Below are 12,182 nucleotides of genomic sequence, written 5' to 3' on the forward strand. Positions count from 1 at the left end.
TTATTTTGGTTTCACATCACCATTTCAGCAGATTTGATTTAAAAAATGGAATGACTCTTCCCTAGTGAAGGAATGAAATCTGGGTTTACAATTCAGCGAAAACATTTAGTCCTGCAATGGTTTGGGGTCAAAGAATGGGTCCATATTTTGCAAATATATTTTTTGAGGTTTCAAGGAAATTGGAAATTTAGAGAATATAAAAAACAAATCAAAATATAGACTGCCTCATTTAAATGCTAGTTTTTAAAAAGCACAACATGGGCATATTATCTTTTGAAACCCTCCCAAAATGTATTACATTTTATCTTTTTTGACTACTTAACAGACAATTGCAAACAGCAAAGTATGCAGAATAAATATCAGTTAACACAGCTATAGTGTTGACAGCTAAGCATGTTTACAGTGAGTCATACAGGCATAGAACACTAGGGATTGGGTGGGCAACAAAGGAGAAATAATGGCCGTGATAGTGCAATGCTAACTAGGTTACGCTCAATATTTCAAAGTAACATCAAGAAAAAAGTCGTAGAAAACAGCACAATAAATATCAAACTGTGTTCAATCAGATAGAGCAAAATAAATCTATACACCTATTGGTCATCTACTGAACATGGTATGACCAAGTGAATTTTAGCTAACAATTTAGTAGTCTCCCAATTATAAAGGCAGCAATTTTTTTACTCAGAAACAGATTTTTTATAGCTCTAGGCAGGTTAATTTTAATGTTTAAATTTAGTATAAATGCTTATGAAGTTTAAAATTGGACGTCTTATTGAATCTAATATTTCTCTTGGGTGTTCACAAAATTCTATAACTGACTCCTGAAGCAATACCCCTTATAGGCATCAAGTGCAAATGATTTCCAGCAAATACAAGCAAAGGTTTGTCCTGTGAACATTGTTTTTAATAACCTTTAAAGGAACAATATATTCAGTTGTATACGTAGACTATAATCCTATCTACAAAAGAAAATTCAAGCTAATAGCATTTGGAAACACTCAGGAGCCAAGCCAGGTCAAGGAATTTCATTTGCAAAAACTTACCTATGCATAAGTGCCTTTTCCTCCAATGGAAGAGAATGTTATAAAACTGAATTAATCACCCTTTACCCTTACAAAACAATTGACAAATACTGCTCATTTTTTTCAGCTAGATAATTAAAACATCAACTAGATGAAAAATTGTTTGAGGCAGTAAGTTATAAAAATAGCTGCAAGTTGCTAGCCTTAAATACAGTCCAAATCAAATCAAATTAGGCACTTTAAATATTGTCATGTAACCTTTTAGGTCACTAGACAAAAAAAAAACTATTTCTGAGCAGTAATAGGAATGCAATGCTTGTCATGCTAATTATGAGAAGCTTCAATGAAACTTCTACCTGTATATCAGACAATTGTTAGCCTCATGGACTGTACAAGCACTAATTCACAATATGTGGATAAAGGAAAAAACCGCAGCACAATACCGGTAATTTAATACAACAGGTGGGGGGGGGGGGGGTCTATATATATATATACACACACACACACATACACACACACACACACACACACACAAAAAGAACGCTTTGGTTTCAACTCAGATGCCTTAATCAGCATTTATCTGTTAGACGGTGGCCAACTGGTCCTGTGCACTGAGCATTCCTTTTAAGCAAAACTTAGCCAACTCATGACATACTATTCCAATCTCACTGTGGAACAATTTGAGACAACTCTAATTTTTCATAGAACATGCACAACTTTTAACTTAGTTTCTTCTAATTAGACCGCAACTATCCAACAAGACCTTTATAATCTCTTTGGTTAAAACCAGTGATTTTGGTACTGATCATTAAGGCTTTGCTGTGACATTTTCATTCCTAATCCCCACCCCAACACTCAGTTTTCTAAACACAATAAAACAGTGTTTTCCCACATTAACAACTGATTAATAGTAATGAAGGGGTTTGGGAAAATAACAAACATTTGATTTGTAGGATACTTCCATGAACTTAGTGGCAAAATAGTGTTTACAGAAGGTTTAAACCAAATCATTTAAAAGGTTATGTAATCAGAAAGGTCAGCAATACTTTATCACTTTGCTTAGTTACCAGTGTAACTTTTAGTGCGTTGAACAGAATCAACCGCATCAAGTGAATGTTTCTTCCTGTCGGTATTTCCATCAATATTATGTATAAATGTTTTAATTATGATTAGCCTCTGGCAAAGATCATTGAGGTCACGTTAATCAAAACAAAATTATCGGTGATAATATGCTTTGGTTAAAATGATTGTTAAATTGCGAGCTCTTAATGAGGATTGCTCAGTGAAGAAGGTGCAAGGCTGAACTAACGCATTGTACCAAGTACGAAAGGAAGAACATTGACTGGTAGAAGAAACAACTGTATTTTACAAGCTGGGAGAAAACATTAAGCAAAAGGCTTGCCTAAAGATTGACTTACAACTGAAACCATGTTGGAAGCTTTTCTTTTAACTCAACTTTCAACACTGCTAAAACTACAATCTTAGTCTGGAAGTATGCTCAAGTTGAGATTCACAAACCTATTTCTTAACAAATTCCTTATCTGCAAAATCAACTCAAAGCAACCATGTCAAGCTCCATGTCAAGACTCGCTAACAGTCTTCAAATCTATAGGAGAAAATCAAATTTTTACATGGCACAAGATGCTTGTCAGAGGCAAATGGAACAATAATGAAAGAAATTTTCATTCAGTTAGTCAGTTTCACCGATATACCCCTAACCCAATTAAGTATTTCATTGAAACTGGGAGGAAAAAAATGTACAACAATCTTTTACCTAAGAATGAAAGAATTTTACCTCAAAGTAGTCTAGAACACCAGCAGCATACAAACAACAATCCAAACACTGAGGTAAAGTACCATGATCAAGAATATTTGCAAGCAAAAACCTTCCAGAAAGCCATTGCCAATTAGCAAAGACTGCTTTTCACCTTAGCTATTTCCATGTGAGTAATTGAAAAGTAAATGTAATGAAAAGGTAAATATATTACAATTATGTAGATAATCATTGTACAAAGCTGTACATTTCAGAAACTTTCCTTGGTGCAAAACAACTTCTATAATCATGGGATAAGATTCCTGAAGGCATAAAAGATTTAAAATGGTTTATCTGAGAAGCTCATCAAAAATCTAAGTATTGTGACAAGGTTCCCATTCCCACACAACATTGCAATCGATCTTTGGTAGCTGAGTTGGATTTTTCTTAAAGCACAATTTGCTTCAAAGCATCAGTTTTACATATTTCACAACTTGATGTTATAACAAATGACTAAACTTTATTCATTATGCCTGATGTCATGAAAAAAGACTGAGAAAAAACAACGTGCAAGAAATGACGGAACAAACAAAATTAGATGTCAACTACAAGGGGTGTGAAAGCAAAAAATTAAGAATCAAGATGAACCAATAATGATCAACATAATTTTTTAATTATTTTGAAGGGAACACCTAGCACTCTTTCAATTTCATAAAAAAGGACAGCATAGAATCTGTTGTAGTGGAAATACTCTTATTGCTGGATTTCTACAGCAAAGCATTTCCTTTTTGTAACCACCTTTTTGTGAGCATATCTCATTTCCAAAGGAAAATTGTTTAATACCATGCATTTTTCAGCAGCCTATATCCCAATATAATACTGCAATATTAATAAGTTGCAAAAAAGGTGCTTCTTTCACAGCAAAACTGAACTCATGCCAGCTAATTCTTTGGAAACTGGCAACTGTGCATCATACTCTTTACTAGCTGCAACAGAAAGGGAGAAGTGCTGACAACTATTACTTTTGTAAGTAATTGCTTAACAATAATCTTTTGACAAGAAGGCGATACTAAATCTTTCACACCTTTTAACCAGCCTGTTAACAGCCATTTTGAAAGCTGGATATTTTTGTTTGCACAAACAAAACCAGCGAAATGGGGAGAATAAAGTTAATTCATCTGTAAATGGGACAGGAACTTCAAAGTGCAAACTAAAATAGACAATAGAAGGGAGTTATTCTGAAGTCAAAAAGCAACTAAATTATCCTCTACCTTCCCAGAATTCCAGAACATGATGCACAGTACTGAGATTTATTCAAAGTAAAAGGCAAATCTACATTTTGAAGCATTATTAATATTGCTGTAAAGGGCAAAGAGAACCAGATCTGACAATACAACAATACCTTGAAGTTGGGTTGATAAATTTACATGAACATAGACAAAAATGCTGCTGTGAAAATCAGTTGAGATCTCTGCAGTGTCACTCCAAGAATCAGGCCAGACATTAAGAATTTCAACTATGTGTTTATATGGACAGTCACATGGCAGGATTTATTATTTAATCTCAAAATAGTTTTAAATATTTACCAATGCAAATGACTTAACACATATGGGAAGCAAACCCATATTTACATAGCCAGCATCTGTTCCAACCCAGTTTTTAGAAGGTGGCATGAAAAAAACCACTGGAATTGGACACAACTCAAAAACCAGAAACGTGGAGGTATGTTACATAAAACACCTTTGCCAGCCAAAACCATAATCCAATCTAGCAAGTATAAAACAGGAGATTAGATCTGTGATTGACGTCCTCTTCAGCCAGTATCCAGCAAATACTGCGGAGCTACAGTGTGATGAGGTCAACCAGATTGCCTTTTGGAGGTGTCATGCTGTCAGGAAAGAAGTTTACCAGTGTATCAAACAACAGAGTCCTCTGGGCATAATTCTGATCGACATCTAAAAAACCTGTTGGAGATTTTTTTTAAAAAAACACACATTAATACCTGAGTGAAGTTGTGCAATTTCAAAATCAATAATTACTTAAGAGCAACAAAATATAACACTAAACAGAAACACAACAAAAAAAGGGAAAAAATGGGTCGTATTAAAATCACATTAAGACAGTATCAAACTTGTTTTTAAACAGACACTCTTATTTTTTGACTCCAACAACTAAAAGATTTATTCAAAAGAAATTCCCATTTTAAAACATTACAGGAGCAGTTTTATACACCAGTTAGAAAAAACTTAAATTCTACGCCTAAAATACAGTAAAATCACAATTAGCTGAATCTCTTAATGAAACTGCTAATTAGCTAAGTGGAATTCATGTCCTTTACTTGTTCTATAACAAGTACAAATTAAAAGTCCACAACATGCAAAAAAATTACTTGAAAGCTTTTCATCTTTTAATTAAATTCCTTCAAGCTCTAAAGCCTGGAGAAGGGATCTTGTGCCACAACCTAATTCTAATATTGCATTAAAATCTCTTAATGCAATGGATTAATGTAATCTTTTGCCAAAATCAATGAAAGGAAATACATTCAAATTTTTTATTTTATTTTTCCTCTTAATACAGGCCACACAATTTGCTGAATACTTATATCATTGTTACTAATTTTAGATTTCCTGAATTCAGAGCTCAAGACCGTTACAATCCCAGTTATGAGACCGCTCTATGAAGCAGAACATTCCTGAAACAGATGCATTCCAATTTGAAAATATGTCCCTGCATGCCAATTATAATTCTTTGGGAATATTATGCACTCATAACTTTGTAAATATTATAAAACTTGGAAAATTGGAGATAAAAGCAGTTTCATCATAGAGTAACAAGGCAATGTAATGAATACAAGAAACGGCCAAGAACAATTATTGACAGTCTGGTAACACTCACTCTTACCAAAAAACGTGGGCAACACCCTATCTGCGTCACTACAGTTCATTAAAAAGTCAAGAAGAGATCACATGCAAAGAAAGTATGTGAACAGTTGAAATCATAAGCATCAGATGAGGAGAGTCGGGCAGTTGTTTCAGCTGGTGAGGACCTGTTAAAACCCTGGGATGGGACTCCCACAGGTGGGTTTTCTGATTCTAGAATTAAGAGTAAACACTGTTTGGAAACTAAATAAATTGCTAACTAACCTATTTATACTATGATGATCTTTTTCTCTCACAGTATTTCATATAAACCTACCTTCACCCATTGTTTTCTGCCCAGCAATATACTTATCCAGCCCGGCTCTGAAGGGTCCTCAACCAAAAATATTAGCTCTATCTCTTTCATCCAGTTGTATCTGACCTGCTAAGGGGTTCCCAGCATTTTAATTTTAATTCAGACTGCCAGATTCTGCACTTTTTGATTTTCATTTACATTTAACCAGCATTCACTGAAATCTACATACAAATACAACATACTCACAAATTACATATTGTCACCATCCAACCAAATTATAAAAATATTCTACACAAAACAAACCATCCATGGTGTATATAAAGCAATAAATCTTTCAGAAAACTTACCCAATGGGATAAAATCTGAACCAGATCTGAAGAGTGCTTGAGCCAATAACTGAAACTTGGGAATAGAAGTAACAAATTAATTACAAATATATTGATGCAATAGTATTAATTGTTAAAATACCCATATATTAACTGACAATAAATGGAAACCTATGGGATCACCAATTCTATTCTGGAACAACACAGTTTCAGCTGGTTTCAAAAAAGTGATTAAAGTTCTTAAGAATATTATGTAAAGGAAGAAGACAGATGCTACAGAGGACCCATGGCTGTCCCCATTAACCATAAGTACTCCTGTTTGAGTACTGTGGAGGATGGGGGGCAGCCTACCTGGGGGAAGCAAAAGTGGCTGCGCCTCTGGTACAGAGTCTGGCCCTGTGGCTCAGAATCAGAATCCGGTTTATTATGACCGGCATGTGACGTGAAATTTGTTAACTTAGCAGTAGCAGTTCAATGCAATACATAATCTAGCAGAAACAAAAAAAAATAAAATAAAATAATAAATAAACAAGTAAAACAATTAAGTATATTGAATAGACTGAAAAAACGTGCAAAAACAGAAATACTGTATATTTTTAAAAAGTGAGGTAGTGTTCAAAGATTCCATGTCCATTTAGGAGTTGGATGGTGAAGGGAAAGAAGCTGTTCCTGAATCGCTGAGTGTGTGCCTTCAGGCTTCTGTACCTCCTACCTGATGGCAACAGTGAGAAAAGGGCATGCCCTAGGTGCTGGGGGTCCTTAATAATGGATGCTGCCTTTCTGAGACACCGCTCCTTGAAGATATCCTGGGTGCTTTGTAGGCTAGAATCCAAGATGGAGCTGACTACATTTACAACCTTCAGCAGCTTCTTTCAGTCCTGTGCAGTAGCCCCTCCATACCAGACAGTGAAGCAGCCTGTTAGAATGTTCTCCATGGTACAACTATAGAAGTTTTTGAGCGTACTTGTTGACATGCTAAATCTCTTCAAACTCCTAATAAAGTATAGCCGCCTTCTTTATAACACTATCGATATGTTGGGACCAGGTTAGATCCTCAGAGATCTTGACACCCAGGAATTGAAACTGCTCACTCTCTCCACTTCTGATCCATCTCTGAGGATTGGTATGTGTTCCTTTGTCTAACCCTTCCAGTAAGTCTTTCGTCTTACTGATGATGAGTGCCAATTTGTTGCTGCGGCACCATTCCACTAGTTGGCATATCTCACTCCTGTATACCCTCTTGTCACCACCTGAGATTATACTAACAATGATTGTATTGTCAGCAAATTTGCAGATGGTACTTGAGCTATGCCTAGCCACACAGTCATGAGTACAGTGGCATGCAAAAGTTTGGGCACGCCCGGTCGAAATTTCTGTTACCGTGCATAGTTAAGTGAGTAGAAGATGAACTGATCTCCAAAAGTCATAAAGTTAAAAAAGAAACATTCTTTGCAAAACTTTAAGCAAGATTAGTGTATTATTTCTGTTTTGTATAATTCTAGAGTAAAAAAAAAGGAAAGGAGCACCATGCAAATTTTGGGCACCCCAAGAAATTTGAGCTCTCAAGTTAACTTTTACCAAGGTCTCAGACCTTAATTAGCTTGTTAGGGCTATGAATTGTTCACAATTATCGATAGGAAAGGACAGGTGGTGCAAACTTCAAAGTTTTATAAATACCCCGACTCCTCAAACCTTGTCCCAACAATCAGCAGCCATGGGCTCTTCTAAGCAGCTGCCTAGAACTCTGAAAATTAAAATAAGTGATGCCCACGAAGCAGGAGAACGCTATATGAAGACAGCAAAGCGTTTTCAGCTAGCTGTTTCCTCAGTTCGTAATGTAATTAAGAACTGGCAGTTAACAGGAATGGTGGAGGTCAAGGTGAGGTCTGGAAGACCAAGAAAACTTTCCGATAACTGCTCATAAGATTGCTAGGAAGGCAAATCAAAACCCCTGTTTGACCGCAAGAGACCTTCAGGAAGATTTAGCAGACTCTGGAGTAGCGGTGCACTATTCTACTGTGCAGCGACACCTGCTCAAGTAGGACCTTCATGGAAAAGTCATCAGAAGAAAACTTTTTCTGCATCCTCACCATAAAATGCAGTATCAGAAGTTTGCAAAGGAACATTTAAACAAGCCAGATGCATTTTGGAAACAAGTCCTGTGGACTGATGAAGTTAAAATAGAACTTTTTGGCCGCATGTTTGAAGAGAAAAGAGTGCAGAATTTCATGAAAAGAACACCTCTCCAACTGTTAAGCATAGGGGTGGATCGATCATGCTTTGGGTTTGTGCTGCAGCCAGTGGCACGGGGAATATTTCACTAGTAGAGGAAAGAATGAATTCAATTAAATACAAGCAAATTCTGGAAGCAAACATCACACCGTCTGTAGAAAAGGTGAAGATGAAAAGATGAAGGCTTCTACAACAATGTTCCTATGGACTACCTCAAGAGGAGCAAGCTGAAGGTTTTGCCACGGCCCTCACAGTCCCCCCAACCTAAATATCTTCGAAATTCTGTGGATAGACCTCAAAAGAGCAGTGCATGCAAGACGGCCCAAGAATCTCACAACACTAGAAGCCTTTTGCAAGGAAGAATGAATGAAAATTCCCCAAACAATAATTGAAAACACTTTGCTGGCTACAGAAAGTGTTTACAAACTGTGATACTTGCCAAAGGGGGTGTTACTAAGTGATGACCATGCAGGGTGCCCAAACTTTTACTTCAGGACCTTTTCACTTTTATTATTATTTTGAAAATGTAAAAGATGGAAATAAAAAAAGTAATCTTGCTTAAAATATTAAAGAAATGTGTCATCTTTAACTTTATGCTTTTTGTAAATTAGGTCATCTTTTACTCACTTAACTATTCACAGTAACAGAAATTTTGACCGGGGTGCCCAAACTTCTGCATGCCACTGTATATAGAGAGTAGAGCAGTGGGCTAAGCACACAAACCTGAGGTGCACCAGTGTTGATCATCAGCAAGGTGGATAAGTTATCACCAATCCGCACAGATTGTGGTCTTCCGATTAGGAAGTCGAGAATCCAATTGCAGAGAGAGGTACAGAGGCCCAGGTTCTGCAACTTCTCAATCAGGATTGTGGGAATAATGGTATTAAATGCTGAGCTATAGTTAATGAACAGCATCCTGATGTAGGTGTTTGTGTTGTCCAGGTGGTCTAAAGCGTGTGGAGAGCCACTGAGATTGTGTCTGCCATTGACCTATTGTGGCAGTAGGCAAACTGCAATGGGTCCAGGTCCTTGCTGAGGCAGGAGTTCAGTCCAGTCATGACCAACCTCTCAAAGCATTTCATCACTGTCGATGTGAGTGCTATCGGGCAATAGACATTAGGCAGTCCACATCATGGGACCTCTTTTGGGACAAAAAGGACGGGTTGCACTTGAATCCGACGGAGACCAATATCCTGGCAGGGAGGTTTGCTAAGGCTATTGGAGAGAGTTTAAACTAGAACTGCCGAGGGGCGGAAACCAAACTGAAGAGACAGAGGAAGGGGTGGTTGGCTTGGAAAGCTTGGAGACAGTGTGAGAGGGAGGATAGGCAGGTGATAGAGAAGGGATACGCTCAGACCGATGGTTTGAAATGTGTCTATTTCAATGCAAGAAGCATCATGAACAAAGCAGATGAGCTTAGAGCGTGGATCAATACTTGGAGCTGTGATGTTGTGGCCAGTACAGAAACTTGGATGGCTCTGAAGCAGGAATGGTTACTTCAAGTGCCAGGCTTCAGATGTTTCAGAAAGGACAAGGAGGGAGGCAAAAGAGGTGGGGGCTTGGTACTGCCAATCAGAGATACAGTCACAGCTGCAGAAAAGGAGGGAGTAATGGAGGGATTATCTACAGAGTCTGTGTGTGGAAGTTAGGAACAGGAAGGGGTCAATAACTCTACTTTTATAGACTCTTATAGACCACCCATTAGTAACAGAGACATCGCAGAGCAAATAGGGAGATAAATTCTGGAAAGGTGTAATAATAACAGGGTTGTCGTGGTGGGAGATATTAACTTCCCAAATATTAGAACATAGAATAGTACAGCACATTACAGGCCCTTTGGCCCACAATGTTGTGCCGACCCTCAAACCCTGCCTCCCATATAACCCCCCACCTTAAATTCCTTCATATACCTGTCTAGTAGTCTCTTAAACTTCACTAGTGTATCTGCCTCCACCACTGACTCAGGCAGTGCATTCCACGCACCAACCACTTTGAGTGAAAAACCTTCCTCTAATATCCCCCTTGAACGTCCCTCCCCTTACCTTAAAGCCATGTACTGAGCAGTGGTACCCTGGGGAAGAGGCGCTGGCTGTCCACTCTGTCTACTCTTCTTAATATCTTGTACACCTCTATCATGTCTCCTGTCATCCTCCTTCTCTCCAAAGAGTAAAGCCCTAGCTCCCTTGCATTAATTGGCATCTCCCTGAAGCAAGGTGTTTACATGGGGTTGAGTTTACTAGGTGTGTTCAGGATGGTTTCTTGACACAATATGCAGATAAGCCTACAAGAGGTGAGGCTGTACTTGATCTGGTATTGGGAAATGAACCTGGTCAGGTGTCAGGTCTCTCAGTGGGACAGCATTTTGGAGAGACTGATCACAATTCTATCTTCTTTACCATAGCATTGGAGAGGGATAGGAACAGACAAGCATTTAATTGGAGTAAGGGGAAATATGAAGCTATCAGGTAGGAATTTGGAAGATAAATTGGGAACAGAGGTTCTCAGGGAAATGTATGGTAGAAATATGGCAAATGTTCAGGTATATTTGTGTGGTGTGCTACATAGTTACGTTCCAATGAGACAGAGAAAGGATGGTAGGGTACAGGAACTGTGGTGTACAAAGCCTGTTGAAAATCTAGTCAAGAAGAAAAACTTACAAAAGGTTAAAAAGACAAGATAATGATAGAGATCTAGCAGATCAGGAAGGAGCTTAAGAATGAAATTTGGAGAGCCTGAGGGGTCCAAGAGTTGGCCTTGGTGAGCAGGATTAAAGAAAATCCCAAGGCATTCTTACAAGTATGTGAAAAGCAAGAGGATAAGACATAAGAGAATAGGACCAATCAAGTGTGAAATGGAAAAGTGTGTATGGAATCAGAGGAGATAGCAGAGATACTTAATGAATACTTTACTACAGTATGCACTATGGAAAAGGATCTTGGCGATTGTAGGGATGACTTGGGAAGTGTATGGCAATACACTATGGTAGACAAAATGAAAGGGTTGACTATTTTCTAAATGGAGAGAAAATACAAAAAACTGAGGTCCAAAAGGATTGGAGAATCCTTGTGCAGAATTCCCTAAAGGTTAATATACAGGTTGAATCTGTAGTGAGGGAGGCAAATGTGATGATAGTATTAATTTTAAGAGGACTTGAATATAAAAGCAAGGATATAATGTTGAGATTTAAGCACTGGTGAAGCCTCATTTGGAGTACTGTGTGCAGTTCTGGGCCCCTCATCTTTGAAATGATGTGCTGAAACTGGAGAGGGTTGAAAGGAGGTTCAAGGTATGACCAAGATTAAGTAGCTTGTCATATGAAGAATGTTTGATGACTCTGGGCCTGTACTCACTGAAATGTAGAAGAGGGGTGACTTCATTATAGCCTATTGAATGGCGAAAGGCTTTGATGAACTGCATGTGGAAAGGATGCTTCCTTTGGTCTAAGACAAGAGGACACAGCCTTAAAATAGAGAGGCATCCTTTTAGAACGAAGATGAAGAAAGAATTTCTTCAGCCAGAGAGTGGTGAATCTGTGGAATTCGTTGCAACAGGCAACTGTGGAGGCCAAGTCTTTATGTATGTTTAAAGCAGAGGTTGATAGATTCTTGATTGGTTAGAGCATAGGTGTCAAACTCAAGGCCTGCGGGCCATACCCGGCCCAGCGTACAATTATAT

General features: G+C 37.9%; 1 protein-coding gene across 5 annotated transcripts in view; it reads right to left on the reverse strand.

The window, feature by feature from the left end:
• Positions 1 to 3,426: 3,426 nt before the first annotated feature.
• mkln1 (muskelin 1, intracellular mediator containing kelch motifs) overlaps positions 3,427 to 12,182 on the reverse strand; it is a 149,417-nt gene continuing 140,661 nt past the window's right edge. For all 5 annotated transcript variants that reach the window (XM_059987090.1, XM_059987089.1, XM_059987088.1 and 2 more), the window contains 2 exons: positions 6,297 to 6,351; positions 3,427 to 4,739 (listed from right to left, as the gene is read on the reverse strand). In XM_059987090.1, coding sequence (XP_059843073.1) covers positions 4,618 to 4,739; positions 6,297 to 6,351 — 177 coding nt within the window. In that variant the 3' untranslated portion in view covers positions 3,427 to 4,617. The remainder of the gene's footprint in view (positions 4,740 to 6,296; positions 6,352 to 12,182) is intronic.

Source organism: Hypanus sabinus, chromosome 13 (genome assembly GCF_030144855.1).
Source record: "Hypanus sabinus isolate sHypSab1 chromosome 13, sHypSab1.hap1, whole genome shotgun sequence".
NCBI lineage: Eukaryota > Metazoa > Chordata > Chondrichthyes > Myliobatiformes > Dasyatidae > Hypanus > Hypanus sabinus.